Source organism: Copidosoma floridanum, unplaced genomic scaffold (genome assembly GCF_036245765.1).
Source record: "Copidosoma floridanum isolate Cflo_tuat_1 unplaced genomic scaffold, Cflo_Japanese_pri ptg000006l, whole genome shotgun sequence".
Classification (NCBI taxonomy): domain Eukaryota; kingdom Metazoa; phylum Arthropoda; class Insecta; order Hymenoptera; family Encyrtidae; genus Copidosoma; species Copidosoma floridanum.
In genome coordinates, this window is record NW_028321883.1 from 6058853 (window position 1) to 6086272 (window position 27420).

The 27420-nt window shown below is 32.3% G+C and overlaps 1 protein-coding gene across 2 annotated transcripts in view; it reads right to left on the reverse strand.

Annotated features, from left to right (window-relative positions):
- The window catches only part of Rrp6 (exosome component Rrp6), a 223186-nt gene that overhangs the window by 147228 nt on the left and 48538 nt on the right, over window positions 1-27420 (reverse strand). The window contains exon 2 of one of the 2 annotated variants that reach the window (XM_089598695.1): window positions 7089-7334. The exons of the other annotated variant lie outside the window; for it this stretch is intronic. Within the exon in view, the coding sequence (XP_089454821.1) occupies window positions 7089-7334 (246 nt within the window). The remainder of the gene's footprint in view (window positions 1-7088; window positions 7335-27420) is intronic. 2 annotated transcript variants of the gene reach the window in all.

Here is a 27420-nt window from a genome sequence, read left to right on the forward strand (position 1 = left end):
TGCCATTGATATAATTTTTCTGTTTGTCAAATAGATTGATAAACTAACGTTGTATATAAAAATGTTTTTCCAGATCCTCCCTGACGATGTATAAAAGAAAATCTTATTACTTTCATTCCATATGTATTCAAAAATGTATTTCTGATTTAATAAAAATGTTTCGAAACAATGAATAAAATAATTTTTTTTATTTACTCTATCATATTTTAAAAATATAGGAAGCTTAAAATTTATAAATTACAATATAACAGGTTTACATTACAGTGTACATATACTTATAATTCAAAAATAAATTTATTTACAAAATTCTCTTCGGTAGAATCTTGTAAAATCTGTTTTAGCAGACGTCAGTTAATATTAATACTTTCATAATGAAAGTTGATAAATAAAATACATAGTTTAAGGGGTGTGCAACATCAGTAACATTATACTGATGTAAATAGAAAATTTAGTTTATGAGATTTGAAATCTCGCGCTTTAGGATATTCTCTTACCTATAAGAGCCAATCATAAGCGTGCACGCGTCTATTAATACACCAATAGACTCTGTTTATACTTACCTTTGTCCAGCAGCTTGCTGCTGCTGCGGTTATCGTCAGTCAGCCTCAAACGCCCCACTATGGGTCAAAAGTTTTTTTTTTGTTTAAAACCTAATAACTTGAGAAGGAAAAAAGATTAATCAAAAATTTTTTTTGGAGCTTCAAGCTGAGATAATAGAGAATAGAGGAAAACTATAGAGAATGTCTTGTCGTTGAAATCTAACCTCAAACTTAATGAGAAAACTCGAAAAAACAGTTTTTTTAGCCGAAAAATCACTCAAATCACTTTATAACAACACTGTCACTTTTATTCTTTAAACAATTCTAACTTTTATGACTAGAGTTTGAGTTTTATACTCAATCTTATTACGAGATTGCAGGTAACAGTGTCAGAAACCTGATATTATGTTAAGAATAAGGAATACTTCGAAAATTCTATTTAGAGCTTTTAAATAAAGTAATAGAGAATAGAGAAGTAGTATGAAAAAATATTATATTGTTAAACCCTAACCTCTTATTTGATTAAAATACAAGAAAAAAATATTCTGAGCCAAAAAATCTTAAAAATGACTTAATTATAACTTTATAACATTATTATTTTGAATGATCGTAACTACTATCATGAGATTTTAATTTTTGTACTTTTAATATAACTTTAATATTGGAGATTACAGGCTTGTAGTGTCAGAAATCTGACGTTATGAGGAGGAAAAAGAATAATTGGAGAATTATTTTTTGAGCTCCGAGATGAGACGATAAAGAATAGAGAAGAAATATTGAGAATCTCAGATCGTTAAGTACTAACCTTAAAAAAAAAAATCTAAATGACGTTCTTACACGGAGAGAACTCTGACACTACGATAGTATAGAACTCTGTGTACTACGTGAGTATGCAGCAGCGCGCACGGTGGTAGACTCGTACTGTACTACTGTAGCATCTTGGTATTTATATAATACATTCGTTATGTACATTTTTTGCCGTTATGGTAGGTATATATGCTATTGTATCAAAACTAACAAGCCATGTCGAGCTGCACAGGACTATGTATATATATGTACTACTGTTAAATGTTAAGTGCAGTAAAATAGTCTCGTGTAGTTGAATCCTTTTTATGAGCAATAACAGTTTACTTCAACAAGAGGAAAAATTTCTTGAAAACTTACAATATTAAACTTCATTTTAGTAATAGTTACACGATATAATGTTCAGTATGAGTGTAATGTTTTATTACAGCAAGGTAGTTAATCATACAAGTTAATTATTGTTGACTTCAAAGATGCACAACATTAATCTATATCAACCCTAAATCTTATAAGGTAAGGTTAGGGGAATTTAATTAAAAATTCTGTGGTTATTACCGTTTGAAAAAAAAAAAAGTTGATCAAGTCATTTTACAAATTTTTTAAGTGAGAACGCTATTTTGACTTTTTTTAAGTAAGTGCTTAACGATCAAAGATTTTTAATATTTTTTCTCTCTTCTTTATCATCTCATCTTAGAGCTCAAAAAATAATTCTCCCATTGTTCCTTTTCCTTCTTATTACATCAGATTTCTGACACTATACGCCTATAACCTCCAATTTTAAAGTTACGTTAGAAGTACAAAAATTGAATTCTAGTGATAGTAGTTAGGATCACGTGAAATAGAAATGTTATAGAGTGGAAATGAAGTCATTTCAATGTTTTTTCGGCTCAGAAATTTTTTTTATGTTTTCTAATCAATTCAGTGGTTAGGGTTTAACAATATGATATTTTTTATACTATCCCTCTATTTTCTATTACTTTAGTTTAAAGCGCTAAATGGGGTTCTCGAATTATTCCTCATTCTTATTATAATATTAAGTTTCTTACACTGTAAACTGTAATCTCGACTTTTGAGGTTATGTTAGGAGTACAAAAATATAATTCTAGTAATAGTATTTACTATCCATGAAAGTAATAATGTTGTGTAGTAAAAATAAAGTCATTTTTACGATTTTTTGGCTCAGAATATTTTTTTCTTGTATTTTAATCAAATAAGAGGTTAGGGTTTAACAATATAATATTTTTTCATACTACTTCTCTATTCTCTATTACTTTATTTAAAAGCTCTAAATAGAATTTTCGAAGTATTCCTTATTCTTAACATAATATCAGGTTTCTGACACTGTTACCTGCAATCTCGTAATAAGATTGAGTATAAAACTCAAACTCTAGTCATAAAAGTTAGAATTGTTTAAAGAATAAAAGTGACAGTGTTATTATAAAGTGATTTGAGTGATTTTTCGGCTAAAAAAACTGTTTTTTCGAGTTTTCTCATTAAGTTTGAGGTTAGGTTTCAACGACGAGACATTCTCTATAGTTTTTCTCTATTCTCTACTATCTCAGCTTGAAGCTCCAAAAAAAAGTTTTGATTAATCTTTTTTCCTTCTCAAGTTATTAGGTTTTAAACAAAAAAAAACTCATTTGACCCATAGTGCGCCCTTTTCGGTAAGTCGCTTTGCGCTCGTGTTTATAATTTTCACGTGTATCGTTTTTATGTAAGATTTCTGTAACGAAAAACGATTCACATTTTCGATTGACACGTAATTTCTCCGTCTGACTCATAAATTAGTTCTTCCTTTTTTTATCTTGCAAGTAAGCAAGCATTATGACTTGTTAAAGTAAAATTAAGTAGAGAGATTGTTTTATTATAATAAACGGCTAAAGTGTTTAAAAGTGTGTTGTGCATTTATTATTGTGTCCTTTTTTTACATCCTTTTCACGCTCCCCCAAATCCGGCGTGCGATATAAATTATACAGTCCACTATCTTACTGAGTTCAATTTCGAACAAGGGGAAATATTTGAAAGCAAAAAAAAATCTCTTCATTGATGATTACACTACATTTCATGACAAACTAGCATACACGCACGTGCAAAATTCACGGTTATTTAGACTACGACATGAACGATTAAATATAAACGCTTAAAAAATAATTGATAGTGGCACTACACTGATTAGCATATAAAAAAACAAGATCGATAAGTGCACTAACGAAAAGAATAAAATAATGATAATAAATTCACTAAGAAGAGATGATGGCCGGTCCCATACATGCAACTACATTGTATACCGTGCACACGATTTGTATTGTAAATCCTCTAAAAAGCCCTTACACGAATATATTTCCACACTTATACACATCCCCATATAACGTGTACGCATAAAGATACATGCCTGTGTGTAGACGAGATAACTTTCTGTTACGCTGTGTCATCTTCGTACATACCAGTATCACTATACAATTACTGTACCACCAATCACAGACTTCATTTCACAGCTATTTTAGGCGTGATGTTTTAAGTCAAATGAGAATGGATATTTTTAAAGTGCAATTTTCAACTATTTGGCATTGATGATAAGTATTGAAAATCAAATCAAATTCGTGATTATTCAAATTAGAAATGTACTATCATTGTACATAATACTGAAAATTCCTTTTCCGCATTTTTGGGATAGCAGGGGCATAGACAATTATTATGTTGAGAAAAAATGGCCCAAGAAGATAGTGTTCGGTCCAGGGTCCAAAAACATCTGTACAAAATGTGCATTTCGTAAACAGTGTTTATACATCATGCTATAATATGTACACGTCTTAGATATTAGCGATCATGTATGTAGCAAACTAGAAGTATAACAGTGCTATTCCTGTCACAATATGCTGACATGTACAATGCATGGGCCTTGATAAATGTATGTATATATGTATGTATGAATCTGTAAATGCAATAACTCATGTATTTACGTTTTAATTTCTTATGTTTTTTGTTGATTTACTGCTATTGTAGTAATCATATTTGAAACATTATCACTCACGTGCATTTTTAAGTCAGCTAAAATATCTGGTAGGGGTAAATGTAAGTATTACTGACATGATGCAATTACTGCCACTTCAAGTAAAATGACGAATGGTGATTGTTAATAATTAAATGTTATGTCTAGAAAAATAAAACAGTGAACTACATGTATTGCAGATGAAATTATCTTAGCTACGTATAAATTATTTCATCTCCAATTGGTTATAATAATTATTGAATCCACGCAAGCTCGTTGACATTTAAAAAGTGTAGTCTATCGTATAAGAGAAATTGGTTTCAAGTAAATTTTAATAAATACACGAAAGGTAAATCATGTTCAAAATTTGTAGGCATATAAAGTCATAGTTGTTGTTTCATAGTAATCAACAAAATAAAAAAAATGCATGCTCCTACTAAAAATTCAGACATATAAACAGTTACAATTTTTAGTTCAACTGAATCACTATTCAACTTTCCAAATCAAACTTTGTAAAATATAACAAACATCTCAAGATCATCTTCAGATTCAATTTCTGGATATTTACATGGCCTAATAACAATATTTTTTATTCGAGTAGCAAAAGACAGAATAAAAAAAAGCTTTCATTAGTTACATCTGGTCCTTAGTGGCAACTAGCGGTTGAAAAAAAAACAGACCCAGAAAAGTATCCAGGAGGAGATTGTTTTATTATTAAAAAAAAAAAAAAAAAAAAAAAAAAAAAAAAAAAAAAAAAAAAAAAAAAAAAAAAAAAAAAAAAAAAAAAATGAAAGTTGAAAATCAGGAAAACAATACAAAAGAGCAAGAAAAGAGAAAGAAAAGTATTTGAAAAAGTAAAATAACGATCGAAAAAGGAAAAATTAAGTTAGTGAAGCAACAACAGCTAGTCATGCAATTCGAAGAAAAACATAAGATGACAAAAACTGATGTATTAAAATCCAAAGAAAAAGATTATTTGATCAATCAAATCAGTAACTTGCAAAAGCAATCCATACTCTTTTACTAATTTGTAATTATTGATTTTTCTACATAAAAGTTGAATGTTTTAGAAAGAAAGTCATGTTATAAGCATTAAAGAGTTTAAGGTCTTTATAAAACATTATTTTATAACTAATAACTATTTTAGTAAATTAACTAATCTTACTAAATGTTTTTTTTTAATGTTACAATTATTTAGATGATAGCATACAAGTCTAAATAACGTATTAACAACTAAAATGTCAATAGCTCATTAAAAAAAAATAATTAGAATTCAGAATTTATGAATGAAACGTTATTGATTTTTTCTTACGTTACAGTCATCAATTCATGAATATCCAGTTTCACTTTTAAAACCCGAAATGACAGTAATTAAAGCAGTGGCAGTAATGGGGTGTCAGTAATTGAAGGTATGACAGTAATTGGTTGTCAGTAATACAAACACAGTGGCAGTAATACCAGCATTTGGCTAATTGAACAGAAGTTCAATTATAAGTATACCTTACACTTTTTATAATTTAAATGATTATTATATGGTAACTAAGTACAAAAGCTTTTAACTGAGCAAAAAATAAAGTTTATATATATTAATACATGCGTACGTTGTAAGCTTTTACGCATGTGTCTTATGCGAAAAAGTGTCAGTAATACCAACATTTACCCTTACTGTGTTAATGTGCAATTACAACAAAAAGCTGCAAGGTAAAACTATGGGCCACCATCATCCTTGTTTACCGCTTCTGCTATAAACATCTATTACTTCATAGATTATTGACCACGTGATACTTCTCGACTTAAGATCCATCTCTTTCTTGCTCCTGAAGCATATAAGAACGCTTTACGAAAAGGAAAAATTGCTTTTTTTTTTACTGACATCTATTCTCTGAAGTTCCAATAAACTCTTTTACTTCAGTGCCTATTGTGTTGACTGAGGCTACTAGGATGTACTTTACGGACATCAAAAGTCTCGGACTACGCTATGGAGGGAGAAAAAGTGAGAGCAACCCATCGATAGTGATTCCGGCGATGGTAATCAAGCAGAAGCCGCAACATTTTGTTTACTCGGCCACGAGTCGTTATTTATGTAGTTTAAAGACACTCTGGGAAGACTGCACAAAGCATTAGAGACGCTGAAGTAGCCGCACAACCAGCGATAACAGCTAAGTCAACAAAGTAAACACCAACTTTTGTAAAATACTGCGAGAACGGACTTTAAGACACATGTCTCAGTTATTAGGGGTTTTCGTGTGGGCAACTTTTCAAATACTGATAAACAAATCGTTATCCAACAGTGTAAACTTAGTAATTAGGCAATAAATAACGGATTCAAAAATTGATTACTTTATCACTCTAGATGCAAAAGAACATAGTTTTACTGCAGTATTAACTATGTCACTAACAATAAAATTTAAAAATTGAGTGTTTAACATTGTGAGGTACCTGTTTTTGTTTTTGTACATTGATTGTGGAAAGATTTTGTAAAATACTTACATCTTGTAACATTACTGTATGAAAAAGTTATTAGAAGAGGTATATTAATTTTTTATTTTTTAAAAATTTTTTTATAAAAATTTTCAAGAGTATCACAATTTCAAAGATTTTTAACCAGGAAATTAATTTTTCATACCTGGGCTTAGCGATTTTTTTCTATTAACTAAATGAACGTTGTCCAAGTTGTTTCATCTTAACATTAATTTTTTTTTTTATGTCACTCGAAGATGCCTGTTTAATAATAGAGAAGTATTTTTTTTACTTACGGCTCTGTCCAAAAAAATATCATTTGATTCCAACAAGAGATCAAACTTTTCTTCCACATCTCTTTGTTTGATATTTGCTAGAACTCCAACTTTTTCAATAATATTTTGCATGACACTTGTAATTTTTATGATTTGATTGGTTCTCATTTTATTGAAGACAGGGAAACAAAGATAGTAGTTGAAATTTTTATCGTTTGGCAGGCTATTAGAAGTTTTAATTCCATCTCTTACTTTGGAAAATAGATTCTGTAACCAAGGATAAAAATAGTTATACAAGCCTGTTAAAAAATTATAAGTTTATCTAGATAAAGATAAAAACTTAGATGTGTATAAGTTAAATTTATAGTGATTTGAAAAACATCAATGTAAATATGTATTATTGGCAAGTTATTTGACGACTGCTAAATCTATGGTCAGTATTTGTATTGAAACAGCTTATCACAAAAATACGTGTCTCGAACAAAAAATTTTGTATCATTAAAAATTAACTATATCAGAGTGTTATACGAATCAAAATAATTAATTTTTGAGAGAATAACAGTAAGAGTATATCATTTAATACATAGATGCAACAAACAAATTTGGTACTTGATTGAAAATAAAACTTAACTGTATAGATTAATGAGGAAAGTTCTAAATCCTTGTATTTTATCTATATCAGTACTTTTTGTATATTATTTATTTATCTTCATATAATATAGTGTTACGTCGGCGCAACGTATTATTCGAGTCTAAGCTTGCGCTTAATAACTCGGGATTCACACTGGAAGCGTAGGTGGGACGCAGGGCTAGAGATGAGATGAATTATGCGGTGGAGTATTCGAAAAGGGGGACGAATGCTTTTGAGTAAAAGGAATTCAGTTATTATGCCTCGGAACGGTTGCTGTGCTGTATCCCAATGCACTCACTCGCGGCGTACCTAAGATTTGTAAATATTACCTGGAGCGGCATATTGAAGATGTCCCGTTCACGATCTAGAAACTACCAATACTGTCACGAGTAAAGGTGTAATTCTTGAGTTTATGTAAGGGGGCAAATTGTGGTTGAATTCGCGACCGGTCTAGAAGACACCAATACCGTCACAAGTAATGGTGTTTGTTTTAGATTTTACAAGTAGAACAATCGATTATTTGTTTTCCGAGGCTCAAAGGGTACCAATACTGTCGCGAGTAATGGGTTACTTTTATTTAACTTTTGAAAAAGAAATAATTGTATACGCAGTGAACCAGCGCGAGATGTCCGAAATTGAAATTGAAACCGCGCTCAAGGAAGGCCAAATGATAGCAAAGGCGGACTCTAGCTACCCAGTCGACCGTTCGGGGTAAAAACAAAAACTGTGTCTTCACCTCATGGTAGACTGGGAGGTAGCAGAGGCGGACTCTAACTTCTCAGTCTACTGTTTGAGGGGTGAATATTGAAAAAGACTGTTTTTGGGACATCCGGGCCTTTTTATGGGGAGTAGTGGGTCTCAGTCACGCGCTAGCTCTAAAAGGACGCTAGAAAGCTTGCCGGGAGAAAATCTTGAAGAAAAGACAATAGCCGAAAATCTAATTGGCTAGAGATGCTCTAGTTCATACAATCAGAAATTGGCACTTCCCACATCCGGCTTGCTCTTCTACATGCGTCAAGAGTAGGGAAGTTGGTTCACTTACTTCTACCCTTCCTTCCTCTTATACATCCAAATTTAACAGAATTTCACTATAACTTAGTATTAACATTAAGATAGAATATTATTATTATTTAGGTACTCATGCTAAACACTGTTCGATTATTCAACTGAACGTGTTGCAAAAAGAGAGGTGAAAATCGCTTATCATTTCAATTTAATGCTCAGATGAATAAACGGTCGATGTGTTACGGTGTATTAATTAGTACTAGTATTTAAGCAGTAGTAATGGTGGCTGTTGCCATAATAACTTATAATTATAATATTAGTGGTAATGATAGTAATAGTAATAATAATAATAATAATAATAATAATAACAATAGGAATAATAATAACAACAATAGGAATAATAATAATAATGATAATAATAATAATAATAATATTAATGATAATAATAATGAAGGTAATAGTTGTAATAGTAAGGATAATAATGAAGATAATAGTAGTGCACCTGCCACGAGTTAACATGATTAGTTTTACGGGTAGCTCTGGCTGATTATAATGTTGCAAAAATAATTCAGAATTTTTGGGTAGAATTTTGGTGAATATGTTTTTTACTGCTAGTTGTTGGAGAGGAAGTCAGCTCGTGGTGCCCTCGGGAATCAGAAATTCCGTTACCCTTGTTAGAGGCAGGAGTACTGACTCTCTCTCTCTCGACATCTCTGAGTCAGGAAAAGGGGAAGGGCTATGACTTTCCCGTTTTCCTTTACATTTCAAAAAGTAACAAAATTCAACCAGATTGTAAGTTAGGCTATTGCTGTTGGTTTATAAAATCATTAGTGTTATAAAAAGGGGTTACTCGGTAAATCATGTGTTTGCGAACATGAAAGGTAAAAATCGGATAATTTCTTGAAAGTTAATAATGTTCCTCTACAAGGTTGAATGCAGTTAACACTTTTGTATGTTACACAAAAGTTGTTGTTGCTTACTGCTAGTGTAGTATGTATGGGTATGTATCTTAGCTATATGTATTAATTCTAAGTTATTCTAATACTTAGAGTTATACCATTTAATCGTAGTCTATATGTATTAATTCTAACTTATTCTAGTGTTTAATGTTACATATCAGTGCAGCTGTTCCCAGTTAAACTTTTGCATCTATTGGTTTTTACAGTTATTGTATTTTTCTGCATTGATAAATATTTCGTCTACTTTTCATTTCCGGTCAGCATAGGCCAGCATGCATGTGCATGAATCATAGTTGGTCATTGTGCTGCAGCTACAAGCAAGCTTGCAGGTGATTCATCTTTTTTTCAGATGCACGTTGGTCCTTGCTAAAAATGCTTTCGAATCAACATGGGAAATTCCGAAGGAATGAGCGGAGAAAAAAAATTATTAGTTATTATAGTTTACCGACATTACAACAGTTTATGTGGTAGAGTCGTTCAGACTCGTACCTCCAGAATTTTTTGGCCCCCTAAAATGCCATACTACAAAATAAGAAAAAAATAGTTTATTTATGTAGTTATCTTAATAAAAGTAAGCTTTTTCCGGACCCTACCCATTCCTAAGTCCTTGTTTACGAGCTTTATTAAGACCTCTAACTCATACTGTTGTAAACAGTAATAAAATGTTTTATGTTTTAAAATGTGAATGATGATCATTATATTTTATATTCTATTTGATTATAAAGTTGACTTGTTTGCTATATGGATAATAAAAAACGGAAATGAATGGGACATTCTTAATTATGTGAGATCTTCCCCTTCGTCCCAAAATTCATTTGGTTTCAAAATGAAAACAATGAAAAAGTAGGAAAAACATATCTTTTATGAAAAGCCACAAACCCATTTTCGAATCTCAAAAATCACCCATGTGGTAGCCCAAGAGACCCAAGCCTGAAACACTAGATTTATTAAACTAACAATTCTCCAAATAGTAATAAAAGAAAAACTGGAATTGCTTAATATGGGCATTTACTTAAACGTATGAAAAAAGGCTCTATATTTAACATAATATTAATAAAAACTTCTTAAAAAATAATGGAAATGCGTTTTACTCATACTAAAAACAAAAAAAACAGCAAAAAAAATATTTTTTTAACAATTGTTTAAGACTTTTTATATGTTGTCTTGTCATTAAAAACTTGCATATTTGGGCTAACTTAAGATTTTTTTTAGAGTAGTTCATTCAAATTAATGAGCACTTATAAAGAGAATATATGATGCATATTGTACTTTAACTTTAAAGAACTCTTTTAAGACAGAGGAATTCTTTTACGGAAGTAAATCTAGATATAAGTATTACCAGCACAATAGTAATTTTTGGACTACCCTCAATGAAAATTTGTATTTTCTGTGCCTGGACAACATAATCTTACAAATTTTAAGTTTAGTAAAATACACATTTTAAGCGTGCGTGTGCTAAAAAAGCGTGCACATCTAAGCCATAAGGTTAACGGCCCAGTACAACGAAAGTATTTTGCAGCAAGTTACACATTTAGTAGAAATATAAAAAAAGTAACGATCAAAAGAATAAAATTTTTTTTGGCGGGATACCCGTATATATCAAAAAGATACAACAATGTTTATCTTAAGTATTTTTTATTCTTATTTGGTAATACTAACAGACTTATGCAATTCGATAAAATGTCCCTATATAACAAACACCAATTCCCCAATGGCCTGCTGTTCTATACTGATGTCCCAATAAAACGAACGCATATTTAGTTAATACAATAATAGTCAGGAATCGACGAAACAATTACAATGACTCTTTTTTAATCCTACTTATTTTATTTTTGCTCGGTATCAAATTCAATTTTTCGTCGAGCTCCTTCCTTTTAGCAACTAAAGCTAATATTTCAGCATTTCTTTGTGCTTCCAAATCTTGCTTTTCTTTTTTTATTTAATACTAATTTGTTCTTCTTTAGTTGCCAATTGCTTTTTTAAATCAAGTAATTCTTTTCTTTTTTTAGAATTTTTTGCATAAGCTACTTTTTTTTTCGTTCACGTATCTGTTCCTCAGAGAAAACATCTCCAGTAGCTGTGCTTACATGCCGTTTTTTTTTTTTTCGTGTACTTAAAGCTTTTTGTTTTTTTCTGGTAAATATTTCTCTGGATATTTCAATACTTGTTTCAAAATACTTTTAGGAGCTTCGTTAAGATGTCCTGTGAAAAACAAAAAATTGTTTTTTTGTAATAATACAAAGTGTTTGTTTTAAAAACTATATTGAGGTAACCTGTTTGTTTTTGAAACGTTTTTTCTATGGTGAAAGACTCTGGAGTACTGAGTATGACTATTAGTAATTATAGTTATTGCGTCCTTATTGATAGTATGCTTATTGTCGAATATTTTTTGTGATATGGCATTCAGCTTTCCTGATTTTACATTATTATTGAGATTTAGGAAATTTTCTAAATTACTAAACATATTTTTAATTTTTACAAATATTTTTTTTTGAAATGAAATTTTAAACTTAAGATTCAGACCTTTTGACACTTCATTCAGTATGTGGGAATCATTAATAATCATGTCAGTCTTTATATTCATAATTTCAAATTTAGAAAAATTTTGAATTCCAGTTTTTAACAAAGTTTTAACATCAGAGTTGCTAGTTACAGTTGAAACAGAGTTGCTGCTATCAACGAAAGAGTCGTTGGTTCGGTTGGCAGAGTTATTGTTTGGGTTGACAGAGTTACTGCTGTTTACAATGGAGTCGTTAGATTATTGGTTTTGACAGAGTCGTTGGTTAGGTTGGCACAGTTGTTGATTTGGTTGACAGAGTTACTGATGTCAACAATAGAGTCGTTGGTTTTGTTGGTTATGACAGAGTCGTTGGTTTGATTGGCAGAGTTGTTGATTTGGTTGACAGAGGTATTGGTTTCACTGATTGAATTTTTGTGAAGAGCTTGAGACATAATTTGATGTTCATCCAAAACTCCAACTTTCACGTTTTCCACCTCAATAGAACAATTGAAATTTGATATTAATGAATTTAGCATAGTAGGATGATTATTTTCAGTGAGTTCTCCATTAGAAGAATTATTGGAATACGGAAAAGAATTTTGGAGTTGATATTCATCGATAAAATCAATGGAGATTGGACTTGAATTCACTTGGTGAGCTACTTGGACAGGTTCTATATTGATTATTCTAGGTGTTTTAGGATACTTATCTAAATCATGAAGTATGAAAAAAGTAAGATAAATTAACTTAATAAGAAGTATTTTGTAGGTTGTTACAAATTTTAAAGAAAATCCATTTGAATTAAAAGAATAATTTTAATTTTTAAAAATATCTCCTTCTTACCAATAATTTCTATCCCTGATACTTTTTGAACATTCAATCACAGCTGATACAAGCCTTCGTTCTGAATATCACCTGTCCATGTACCTAATCTACCATTTATTTCAAATTTCTCTAAGATTTCATGAGGTATATATTTTTGAATTGTCTGAAAATCTGATAACTGATCAGGTTCTTTGTCTACTGAATTTTTTTTACTTGGCTTGGATTTTGATTTTTTTTTTTTTTTTCTTTAAAACATCGTACCCAACTCAATCAAGATTGAGTGGGTGTAAACCACTTGATTCAAATTCATTTTTAATAACATCCTTTGCATTTTTCGAAGCATCTAATGTCAATTATAATACTACAGGAAAGTCTCCTTTTTTAATACCTCATCTGTTATTCTCCAATTTCCAATTCCTTGATGTAGCTTTCCAGTGTTCACTTTTTAAAAGACCAAAAAAATATACGTCGAGAGGTTGAGTGATATGTGTTAAATGTGGGTACGTAATAATCAACTCTATTTGATTTAACCTACAAAAAGATAGTAGAGGTACACTCAAATGAGATACGTGTCCATCTATGTACAAGATTATAGGAAACTGAATATTATTTTTAATCAGCCATGGATGAAAGACATTACAGACATATTCGTAGAAGGTGTCCGTAGTCATGAAACCATTGTCGCATAATTCAGCTCCCCATCCTTGGGGTAAAGTATTTAAAATACTTTCAGGCACAGTAGTTTTATACTTGTATTATACTGTTTAAAACGTAAAGGAGCTGCAGTACCATCTGCACTATATGTAAATAAAACTAAATGATTGTCCTTTTCATTTCCATCAGTACACTGGTAAACAGTTTTCGCACCTTTCTCAGCTAAAACTTTAGATGGTTTGGGATTCAACTGCAAGCTGGTTTCATCGCAATTGAAAACTCTACATCTATCAAGGTTTACCAAACTCTTACTCTCCAGGTAAGTTATTATTTCTCTAAGCCAATTTCTTTGATCTCCTTCAGTTACATCTGCTCTCAGAAGCTCCAAGGATTGAGCAGTTCTGTACAATATGCTAAGATGACGTCTCTTAAATCCTTTAAACCAGTGACGACCACGCCTGTCATTAAGGAATTTGTTTTCTTTTTTTATTTTTAACATGTTTTGCTGCACACTATCCTTCAATTCATTAACTGTGGCAGGGCACCCTGTTGCTGCTCTATGTAAAATCCAGTTCACAAATTCCTGCTCCTCTTCCTTAGACTTAGTAGTAACAGGTCCTTTCTTATTCTCGATTGCTGTATTGCAGTTCTTGAGTCGATGAAGAGTACCTACCAGAATGCAGTACTCTTTGGCAACTTCTCTAAAAGAACCTCCACTTTCCCAGGCTTGCAACGCACACTACTTCTTTTGAAGATGAATTATAGAAGCTCCTTTTTTTCTGCTGGTTATTTTCCATACGACTCAAACGTTTTCGAATTTTATTCGTTGTTTTCTCAATGTTTAACATATTCATTTTCTCAGTTTACATTCAAAAAAGCTTAACAACTTTTTTTTAGGTAAAGGTAAGTCCTGCAGAAAACAAAATATCTTAATTTGAGAAATCAGTCAAACTAAGTATACGCATACTTAAATAATAACAAATTTCATAATTTAAAAATGATTTCTAATGAATAACTCACGATTAGAATACAAAAACGCAGTTATTATGTGTTTATTGCACTGAGGTACATGCATGTGGCTATCGAACACCGACACTGAGCTGTTCTTTATTTTGGTACGAGTAAAAATTTCATGTACGCTTGTTCCATTAGATAATAAAATAAAAATTTTAAATAAATTTCATTATATACTATAAAAAATGTAATCCTTAGATCGTTGGGTTTCCATCCATACCCATCTTTATACTATTTTAATTTTTTTACGTAAAATATTATTAAATATATAATGACTGCGTAAGCGTTAGTAGACATAAGAACAGGAGGTATAATATCGGATGTAAGGAACAGTCGCGATTATTACTTTTGTTTTGCCTGAAAAGTAATTATTATGTAAAAATAATGTTTTTTTCTTAGTATTTAGACTCATAGATGTGCTAATCAATTCTTTAACTTTTCCCAAAATTCCTGAATGTTTTTTTTTATTGCATTTACAAATAGTGTTCGTTACATTAGGACACGTTCGTTATACTAGGCCGTTTACCTTAAAGTAAACTACCACCACTTGTGTGTCTTTGCCGTAATTAGCCACACAAGTCATGGGCTCCTAATATACCATTTACATAGCTTATTTCATATTATAGCACAAAGTGAAACGAACACGACTGAAGTATGCGGTTGTTCTATGTTTGTGCATGAGTTTCGTAAAATTTTTGTCTTACCAAAGGCGCAACGTGCCCCCTTTAGGTTTGTTAATCACTTTTCTCTCCATGGCAGAAAATACTTTGCACCTGTGATACGGATATGGTTGTTTTTTTCATTTTCATTTAACAGCCATTCTGAGGAACTATGTGGACAATGGCTCTGCATTGCTGTGTTACTTTAAATGCATGCACTATTATTTTTGGCAAAGCCAAAAAAATGTTTAAGATTCATAGTGAAACGAGAACTTATACAGCAATGGAGTCATTTCATTTTACATAGCTTACGAACCATCGAACCACGTTTGGAAATGCACACGTGAGAAATTAGTTTTCCAGAAGTTCTAACCCAGTCAGTAAATGTCGGGTCTTGAACTCGTAAGCATGTGTTACCAACCCCTAAAGCTTCAAGAACCGCAGCCTGAACCACTGAGCTATCATGGCCGCTACTAGGATATTCTGATTGTATTTGTTCCCAACAAAGTTTTGTAATTATTAATTATTGTAAGACGATCGTCTCCTCGTTAACAATACATGTTTAATACTCCTTTTCTCATGGGGACGTCTCAACATACCGAATGGTACAGCTATAATTATTTCGGTATTCGTATGCTTGATGGTTGGTAAAGGAGATACTTTCAAGGCTGCGTATCGGCTCAAAGCGCGGCTTTGATGCCCAAAGCACGGGGCGAGGGAAAGGAAGGGATTAAGAGGTGCTTTCCTCTCGTGGACGTGGTCGAGGGGCGTTCTCACGAGGGAAGGACGATCATTTGTGGGGCAAGGGGAGGAAGAATCAGGGATACCTTCTGTCACGCTAATATAAAAACAAAACAAAAACAAATGACAATTTTGTTTGAAAAATTAGTAGTGTTGCCCTTAACAACGAGTTAGCTTTATACAAAGAGACGAGGAGACGAGCGAGAGTTCAGATGTGTCCAAGTCTTGGTGCGAAACGTTGTTGAAAATATTGTCTAACTTTCAGTATTTCCATAAAATCCGTTTGCTCTTTTGACTTTTCGTCTTTGTGTGCTTTTCTTGACCGCAGAACCCAGTCGGTTTCAGTGTTAGTGATAACTGAATAAAAATATTCTCTTTACAGATTTTTTAAGCAATGTACAATATGCAGTTCATGTTACAACAAACATTAGCTTTTATTTTAGTCAATATTTATTTTTTAATATATTTTAATTCTGAAGTACAGTAAATATTGTTCAACATTTTTGGTGTTGTTCTTAAGTCACAGAGTATCAGTTGGTTGATCTTTATTTTTTATATTATACTATATTTCTGTGTAGAATTTTTTTCATAACTACATGAAATTTTATTACTTTTTTAAAAATTTCGAGGCAAAAAGGAGTAGAACAGTTATAATATATGTAAATACATAACCTTCACAATGCAGGTAAATTCGTAGGTAAATTCAATAATTTTTCGTACGCTGTTCAAAAGAGCAACTAGTTAGCTCTATGATCGTAAGGAAATATAAGTAATTTCAGGCACCAAGTATAATAAATATTGTACATTATATTTAATAAAGTTTTTTAAATGTACAGTCTCATGCTCACTCTTCACTTTTTAGAAATTAGCTAAAAGTAAAACTCTCCCAAACACTTGCTTTTTTGTCAGAAAATGAATAAATAAATAGTACTTCCAATTTATATATAGAGCATGACTGTATTTCAATAAAAATCTAAAAATATCAATATTTCGACATCCTTCAGATGCCCTCTTCAGAGTTACGTGCAATACAAGTGGGAGGATAACACGCAATTACGTAGCACGAAGTACGCAAACAAAACATTAGTCAAAATTGACTAACGGATGACAACTCGCTAAACAACAGAATTACATGTAGCCCTGAAGGGATGTCGAAATATTGGCATTTTTAGATTTTTATTAAAATACAGTCATGCTTTATAACCGAATTTAAAGTAGTATTTATTTATTTTTAGAAATAACATTTTTTTGTTATGCAAAACGTTTTGGCCCATACACAACAATTATTTATCACCATATAATCATGTATATTTATTTTTGTACTATTAACTTCTAGTAAAGTAAAGTTTAACCTTAAATTCATAACAAACACTCTTCTGCATTGTATAGCTTTTGTATGAGCTAAAGCAAAATATAGTTCACAACTCGCACATTTTCTGTACCTTATCGCTATTTCTGTGTGTCTTTTCCTAAAAAAAAGATTTTTCTGATTAATATTTGAATACCGACAAAGTCACTAACAGAGACATTGAAGCTGCGTGTTTTCGGTTCAACCATCAATGGTTTTTGTCAAAAAACTCTTTAATAACTATCAGACGTGTTTTTGTCATGTGTTTCAAACAATAACTTTATAGATTTAACGATTGTTACTATAAGTATGCACTCGGAAAAAAATTAGATGTACCACTTGTCTAACCAACGGTTCAGGTATTTCCCACTACATTGGATAGTCTGCTTGCCCACTTTAAAACCCTAAATTCGGCTGACTTGCCTGTCATGGGTGATGCCAGCTGAGTTCTCCAGAATTTTTTCCTAGTGTGGAACAAATGTAGCAGCAAGGTACGTCAAAACCTTACTAATATATAAAGCAAAGTTGCTAAAACCGTTATAATAGCTAACCGCAAAAACTACTGAACAGATTTCGTTTAAATTTTGCATACTGATTCTTGATGATTTCGAGATAGTTTTTACATAGTTTTTTTTTTTTAAAAGTTGATAACAATAGCGATAAATAAGCTTAAAGTTTTGCTAAAATAACGAAGCTTTGCGCTGTACATCAGTAGGATCCACTAGATGGCATCGAGGTAAAATTAAAGCCACCCGCAATCAAAGATAGTAAAAAGTTGTTATAACATACCCCATCGAGTTGTCGATTATCGTAGCCATTCATCGGCAGTACACCCAGAACAGAGTTGTTAGTCGTGCAGCTGAGCATCCAGGCTACCAATGACACTCTTCTTTTATGGGCAAGCGAAATAAATCGGTTTTACCCCGGATCGCCAAGATAACCGCACTGGACAAAAGTTGGTCGCCCCGCGCCACCGAATACATTCACGCCGTGCACTCACTTTCTTGGTCACGCCGAATGCCTGTTTTGGGCGCGCGGCGCACCCAAAGTACCTGGCGCGCGGGACAACTAAAATTTAGATGCGCAGCAGCACCAGCTACACGTTCGGCAGTACGCCCAATGTTTAGGACTGCTGTCTGCCTGTTTTGTTTTAAAAGAGGTGATGTGGCTTAAACGCTGTGCAGTTAACTTTTGTTTATAATTTAATGTATAGTTGTAAAAATTAGTGGCAGTGTTTTTGTAGTAAGTGTATGTGTATATCTCCCAGGTAATATACCAGTGTACCTTACGTATACGCGCTAACATGCGTGCGTCGTAACGAAAATTTCCCATAGTTAGCCTTATCAACTCTCTTGCAGGAGTGTGTACATCTTGAAAAGCTGGGGACGGCACTTGTGTTTACATCTATCATTTTCTAACTTCGAGTATTGAAACTGGTATTCACCAAAGCGCAATGGAAGAGTTTTTCCAAAATTATCAGCATGACGATATACGGCAGTCGTTTATGCAGCGTGAGTATACCTAACCAAAAATAAATTTTCATTTTTAAGTATATGTATACACTGTTACAGTTGGTATTATGTTGATTGATTTGAATAGGTGGTATATCAGACAATAATTTTTATGCTATGGATACTACTCAATTAATTAATGTTTTAACTACGGAGTTTGAGATTGGAGATGTATTAGAATTCATAAGTCATTATAATTTTGAGAAGGGTAAAAAGTTAAGTGATAGTATGGTAGTAAATCTCTCTGATTATGAGAGCGAAGGGAATACTCATGAAAATATGCGTGGCAAAAACGAGGTTGTTGCAAGTTTTGAAAAAAATGATCAGATGGATACAGATATTTCCATGGAATTTGTAGATAACTTTGCACTTGACGTTTTACACGAAAAATCAGATATACTCCCTATTGACACTACCACAGCAATGTCCACTCAATCATCCAGCAATCATGATCACTCATCTCTGCATACAGTAGCTCCAGACCCTTGCTCTACTGCCTCTCCTAATAGGTTTAATTATACTCTTTCAGATGAACAGACGAGTAAGCAAATTTTTTATAGTTATTCTTTTATTTGAGAGACTGTAGTAATGATGACAAATAGTACGTAGTTCTTACTAGTTTATTTTCGATTTAAAATGAATTTAGATGAGCAAATACATTTGGTTTTGAAACCACACGTAGATAAATTATTTAATTATTTTCTTTAGGTAACAATTCATTTGTATCAAATGATTTATATAAATATCTAAGTGCACCAGGTAATTTTATAGGCAATGCCCTATTGCAAAGGTATAAACATACTAAAAAAATTGATGAGGCTCGTCTGAAGGATCAGTGCATTATTTTTAAATTTGAAGAAAAGCAATGTTTTAAGTAAGAAAAATATATTGATTATGGTATAACATTTACAAATTTACAGTTTAAATGGCATTAAATACTCTTACTACTACTGGCGTCAAAATTATTGTATCTGCAATGAATTAATTATTTTATGCGTTTTACTTTATCAAGATACTTTTATTTATAATTTTGTTAATATTAATTTAATTATTAAAAAAGAATACAAAATTCAGTCTATGGATTTTTGAGAAAAAAGAAGCTCAAACACTGTGTTAGGTATAACAATCCTTGTTTTCATTTTGTCTTTTAGATTAAAGGCATCTGACTTCATTAGTTTGAGAGATCAAGTTATTGATTTGTTTCCGGAGGGCAAGAGCAAGGAATATTTTTACGAGCCTTATTATACTAATGATCAACAACAAACGATTTGTGCGCGAGGTCTACTTTATTCTGGCTACAAATATTAGCGAAAATATTTACTTGAGGGTGGCTTACTGCAATACGATGATGAAGATTCTGAACTTCAAAAAAACGGTAAAAATATATAAAAAAACATTAACAAATATATTGGTTCTTATGACTGATCAACAATATTACATTAGCCATTGTTAATAAAAAACCCGTGAAAATTTATTAACAGTAAAAATTTAATCGGCTCGAACTCAGTTGCCATCGGATGGAGTAGCCTTTATTGTTAGATTGTTTTATCAAATGCTATTTTATTGATTTTTGTGCTTATCACTCGTTACCTTGTTATGAATGATTTTAAGTTTATTTTAAAAAATTACAGACTGTCCAGTGCAGTTGGATGACTGTTTATCGGCTGTAAACAAGTGCCTGGTAAATCCATGTGATGTAATTTTGCAGTGGAAAAATAGTTTTGTTGAGCGCTCCAGTCTTCTAGTAAATAAAAAGAATCTAATTAATTCATTAGAAACATACTTTCGAAGTTTTCCGTGTTTAACTACATCGCTTGGAACTACGCTGGTATACTTCTACTTTTTAAATGAATTATCATGTAAAAGTAATTCAATGACAAACAAAATTTTCTCAGTTTCAACTAGATTTCGACGCTCACACAGCTTTATTGCAACAAAATAGCATCATCGATGCTGATCTTGCTAAGCTATACCCGTCATTATTCCGTACGACGTGGATGCTTATCACACCAAAAATTTTAAATTTTTAAAAAAAATCTCGTATACCAAGGGTACAATCTTTTATGGAAAAATATAAGATTCTTCTCACAGCAGGTATTATATTTTAATGTAATTTCATACCCCGTTACATAGAACCGGTGCAGTATAGTTAAGTACCCACCTATTTTTTATGCATTATTGTTTATTCACCTAGGTAATCACAATGAAATTTTAGCGCTATTATTGTTACCACTGTGTATGACAGTTTCAAAAAAAGTAAATGGAGAAGGGATTCGGAAAAGCAAGCTGAGTAAAAGCTTTATTCTACATATTGAGGTAAGATACAATGTAAAGACTAATGTTTAAAAAGAATTTTAATGAGAATAAGCCGAAATAATAAGTGGTTGATAAAAATTTTGTTATTATTTTAGAACATAGCAGACAAAGATAGAGAACAAGCACGTTTTCATGAATTTTTGAAAAATCTTCAGCTTCCAGTACTTCCATATACTGTGATTTGCGGTACCCTTGACAATATTAGTGAGATTTACGTTGTGGTCAACGGGGAAAAATTTACAAAAAAAAATATAGTGGAGGCCGTAGAATTTACATACAAGTGTTTAACAGCACTACGAACTTGGCCAACTTTGTGCGACTATGTGTATTCTTTTATCCAAAAAGTCATATATAAGATCGAAAAGCCTTTTAAACGTTTTTCAGCGGTAATAACTTTAAAGTCTAACATCAAGTAGCTGTAAAATCAAAATTATTATTTTAATACCAAACAAGTACAAAAAATTTCTTAGTAATTAAGTTGTCATTAGTGTGAGTCATTTTATAATAAATATTATACAACATGAGAAATAAGGAACTTATTTTGCGATATATAATCACATTTATTCTTGAATTATGTGGTGATTCTAATTACCCCAGAAAACTCGTGCAACAGGTTATTGAACAAATTGACGGTTTTATCAGAAAGGTTTTTTGCCCTCCATTAGTTTAGAGGTTATCAATATTTTAAAAAAGCACAATGTGCAAATGAATGTTTTAGAAGAAATAACGACGTGTATAGCACGTCACGAAAATGTTTTCAATGACGTATGTACTGAACAAAAACGATTTAAAATTTTAAAAAGTTATGGCTTGTTGAACTTCAAATTATTCACCATCGGAAAAACATTTAAAGAAACGTGCATTGATAATTGCACAAAATATTTACAACAAAATTTACAAGCAGTTCACGTTCCGCTCCGAGATTCTCTCAAATGTTTCTTACAAATGCCAAACATTATGAGTCAAATTGAAAATTACATGAACAAATTAAAGAATGAGCCTTTCGTAATATCAAACGTAATACAAAGTAAATTATGGACTACACAGTACGCAAATAAATTCCAAAATGAGACAGTTTTGCCTTTATACATTTATCATGATGACTTGGAAGTGGGTAACCCGTTAGGATCGCATGCTGGCACTAACAAATTCGGTGTTATTTATGCTTTAATAGCATGTTTTCCACCTCACATTGCATCTCGCTTAAACAGCATCTTATTTGCGGGTTTATTTTCAGTTGAAGATAAAAAAAAGTGTACAAATTCGAATATATTTAAGAAAGTAATTGAAGAACTGAATTATTTACGATCAACAGGTAGAGAAATTATTGTTGATGGGCTTAAAAAATACATAAAATTCCAATTAATTTTAATACTTGGCGATAATTTGGCATTGAATAGCATACTGGGTTTTTCAGAGTCTTTTAAATCAAAATCATTTTGTCGCATTTGTAGAGCTACCTCTGAGGAAGCTACCAAGCTAACGGTTGAGGATGAGACAAAATTACGAAATAACACTAACTATCGGAAAGACTTAAAAATTAATAATTCATCTGAAACTGGAGTTAAAGAAAGATGTGTATTCCATGACGTTATTGACTATAACATTTTTGAGAATTTGAGCATTGATATGATGCATGATTTTTTGGAGGGGGTTTGTAAGTATGTACTTAGAGCAATTTTTTTTAAACATGTATTTGAACAAAAAATTTACTCATTAGACACATTAAATACAAAAATTCAAACGTTTAATTTTGTCAGTAGTACTAACAAGCCCCCACCTATAACCGTCAATAGGCTAAAAGGAAAATTAAACTTAAAAATGTCATCGGCCGAGATGCTTAATCTTGTGCGTTTTCTCGGATTAATTTTAGGTGAAATAGTTCCCAAAGATAATGAGTATTGGGAGATGTACTAAGTTCTTCGTAAAATTACTGATATTCTTCTGTCTCCACGAATCGTTTTATTCGACTGCTCAGCCTTAAAGGAACTGATAACAGAATTAAACAGTAAATACATTGCTCTTATTGGGCCTCTTAAGCCAAAGTTTCATATACTTACCCATTATCCACGCATTTTAGAAAAACTTGGCCCTTGTATACATTACTGGACAATGAGACTTGAATCGTACAATCGAAGAATTAAAGCTAATGCTTGTTCTACAAGTGGAAGTAAAAATTTATTAGTCACTGTCGCCACAAAACAAGTACTTAAAATGTGTCAAATTTTTAATAACGTTCAATGTAAAAATGTTGAAAATGTTGGTCCTGTTGATAAATCTGTGCCAAAAATACCAATTAGAACTCAGTTAAAAGATTTTGAAAGTCAATCAGTAGCATACAAGTATATTGATGTAAATGGTATCAAATATATAACAGGAGACATTATTGTATTAGACATGTCGTGTAGTGAAAAAGAATTTGGTAAGATCTTGAATATTTTTGTATACTCCGACAATGTTTACTTTTTTGTGGAAACTTATGAAGAAATTACATTTTGTGAACATTTTTATGCTTTTTCAATTTACAAAAAAAATAAATATCGATTAATTAAACAGTCAGAGATACCTTACATATCGCATTGTACTTTAAATACTAGATCTAACGGAGACTTGTTAGTTGTCGCTCCATATTATTTGTAATTACGTTCCCTGTTGTTGCGGTCCAATAGAAACCAATAAAAAATTCATTGATTTTACAATGGGATTTTTCTATTAGTTTCTTATCGGTATTTGCACCCGTAAATCCAAATAAAATCCGAAATGGTCAGAAATAGATTTTCTATATCATTTATTATAACTAGGACATGATTGAACAAAAATAAATTGACAAATTTATGTCCTACCACCCGGATGGCAACACCAAAACGGGCGGACTTAAGTATTTTTTACGAAATTCTAATAAAAATTAATAACTAACTTTTCTTTCAATTTACATATAAAATACTCTAATCCCCCCGTTTTGATGTTACCATCCGGATGGTATGACATAAATTTGTCAATTTATTTTTGTTCAATCATGTCCTAGTTATAATAAATGATATAGAAAATCTATTTTTGACCATTTCGGATTTTATTTGGATTTACGGGTGCAAATACCGATAAGAAACTAATAGAAAAATCCCATTGTAAAATTTTATTGGTTTTTATTGGACCGCAACAACAGGGTTAGATTATAATTAAATTTATATGATTGTAATTTACATAATTGAAGAATATTACTAATACTTTACTTACTTTACACTTATTATTCAAAGTAAATTTCTCATTTCATCGAAGCATACCTACTCCAGAGAAAACATTTCACGTAATTATACGTTACGTCATTTGTAATTAATAAAACATTAAAAACACATTTCAAATAGCGAGCAAACTGCAATCATTATATGATTATTGTAATACAAAACCGTATTACAAAATTAAATATACGTCTTACTAATAAAAAAAAAATTGTTTAATGATTTACTGTACGAATTGAAAAAGTGCTTAATGCTAGAAATTAATTTTATTGACATTATTACTAATCACGCAAGTGATTTTTCACAATGCTAAACTACACAAGCTAATAGCATTATATATTCATAAAACAGGCAGACAGCAGTCCTAAACATTGGGCGTACTGCCGAACGTGTAGCTGGTGCTGCCGCGCATCTAAATTTTAGTTGTCCCGCGCGCCAGGTACTTTGGGTGCGCCGCGCGCCCAAAACAGGCATGCGGCGCGACCAAGAAAGTGAGTGCACGGCGTAACTGTATTCGGTGGCGCGGGGCGACCAACTTTTTTCCAGTGCGAACGCCACGGAAAAATAGGCGTTCGGTACGTCAACGTCTCTGGGGAAATACCAGGTTACGTGTCTAGCCAGAGCACAACCTGCTCCAATACTTCAGAGTTTTGAGGCCGTTCAACCATCTGGCCTGGTAACGTCAGAGAATTTTATAGTTCAAATGCAAGCCAGGGTAGATAGCTCCGAAGAGTACGGGCAGCCACAACGGCCTCCTTTTTAGTGGTCGTCCCAACGGCATACCTACTCCAGTCATTCGTGCGAGTCAATCACGACTCGTGCGGGAAATCGTCCCGCACGAGTTGCGTACAAGTTTTTTCGCAACAATTGTGCGGAAAATAGGTGCTTTCCGCACTGATGTTAGTGTAGAAAATCGATTTTTCCACGTAGTGTGAGGAAAAGGTTTTTTCCGCCCTCGGGTGGTTTTGGGAGGCTGGTACTTCCTTGGGCAAAAAAGCAGTTTTCCGGAACTTGTTCGAAAAGTCTCCTTTACGAACCTCGTTACGGACCTCACCTTCGGCTCGGGTCGCAAACCTCTCGGTTCGCAAACAAAGACTTTTCAAACTCGTAGGAAAACTACTATTGTCGCACCTTTTTTCCGCATACTGTACGGAAAAATCTTTGCCACACACCTTTTCCGCACACTATGTAGAAAAATCGATCTTCCACACTAATATCAGTGCGGAAAACACCTATTTTCCGCACAATATTGCGAAACAGTAGTTTTCCTACGAGTTTGAAAAGTCTCTGTTTGCGAACCGAGAGGTTTGCGGCCCGAGCCGAAGGCGAGGGATGTTACGAGGTTCGTAAAGGAGACTTTTCGAACGAGTTCCGGAAAACTGCTTTTTCGTACAGACACGGGCATAGTTTTAGCCCAGACTCGAAAAAATTAGCATAATTTTCGTCCAGACTAGAAAAAAGGTATAGTCTTTGTCCGGGCTCGAAAAAAGGGCATAATCTATATCTGGGTCTGAAAAAAGGGCATAGTTTTCGTCGAAACTACAAAAAAGGCCCAATCTTCGCCCAGGACGTCGAAAGGACATAGTTTTCGTCCAGGGCTTATTTGGGCATAGTCTTCGTCTAGGGCTTCGATATATTAAATGGAAAACTTTTCGTTCAAATCAGAGTAGTGGAGAATGGGGGTGCACAACATATTGAAGACCATTGTAGAGTCAGATAGTTTGACGATCGGTCACCTTACATTTCACTTATGTTATGGTCCAGACGAGCTGGAAGGTATGAATTATTTTACGGCAGTGTCTTCTGCATAAACGTTTTGATTTCTGTCGTTACATTTTTTTAGTTATCTTCATCCAAACAGTTTCTAATACTAAATTTTTTTCCTACTCTTTCTCTCTCTTTTCTCATGTGGACGAGTTTAGGAAAGGTATTATACGGGTATTTTTTTGTTTACTTCTACATTTAACGCCATAGACGTGTCAGTGTATTTGCTGATTTTATTTGGTGCTTTTCACTATTTTTCCCTTAAAACAAAAAAAACTTTTATTTTTCTTCGATGTCTGGAGAAAAAAAAAATTCTATTTCGATGGCCAAGTCCTGAGAAAACTCTGCTGCACACTAGATGAGGTCGATTATTGCTCTCGATAGTCGAACGGTGATCCGGGCGCGTTATTATGAGGTTCCCTTATATGAACGATCAAATACTGGTCCATACAGTTTTTGTAAAATTATATTTTTTTTTAGGTGGATGGTCTGATAAACGGTCTGTTCGTTGCCCTGAAAAAGGCAGTCAATTCGATGTCGTCTCATGACAACTGTGTGCATTGTTTTCATGCGTTACAGTTGTCGGCGGATCATGACGGCAAGGGTGGGATTGTTTCTGATGAAGAACGACGGAAGGGGGAAGAAAAAGAGATTCAACCTTTTGTACTTGTACGTAGATTCATAGGCCTCGTTAAAAAACAAATTCAATTTTCTTGTGATTGCCTGTTTTCTATTACTGTTTATTATTCCATGTTCTTCTCTTCCTAACAATAATTATCTGAAAGTGTTTTTTTTAACAATACAGATTTCAATGGGATGAAAAAATATTCAATATTTAATAATAGTCTTTTCGATTGCTGATTTTACATTAACTTTTTTTGTACCCCTCGTTTAAACTTTTTTAAATCTACACGTATGATTTTGTCAATATACACATAAATAAGTCATTTCATAAAAACTGCGATATTTTAGGCCCTAATTGAGATTTTTTTATTTGAATGGTTCGACTTAAAAAAAATTTTTTTTTCAAGTTAAATGACGTCCAAACTGGTTGGAAACGTTTGGGCCTGACTCTGCTTTCATTTACCAAAGACCTGTGTTAATTTAAATGTATTTTCATTTAAAATTTAAAAGAGCGTTACGTTAATGACAAGTTTGTCATTATCGTAACGATACTGTTTTTGCGATTG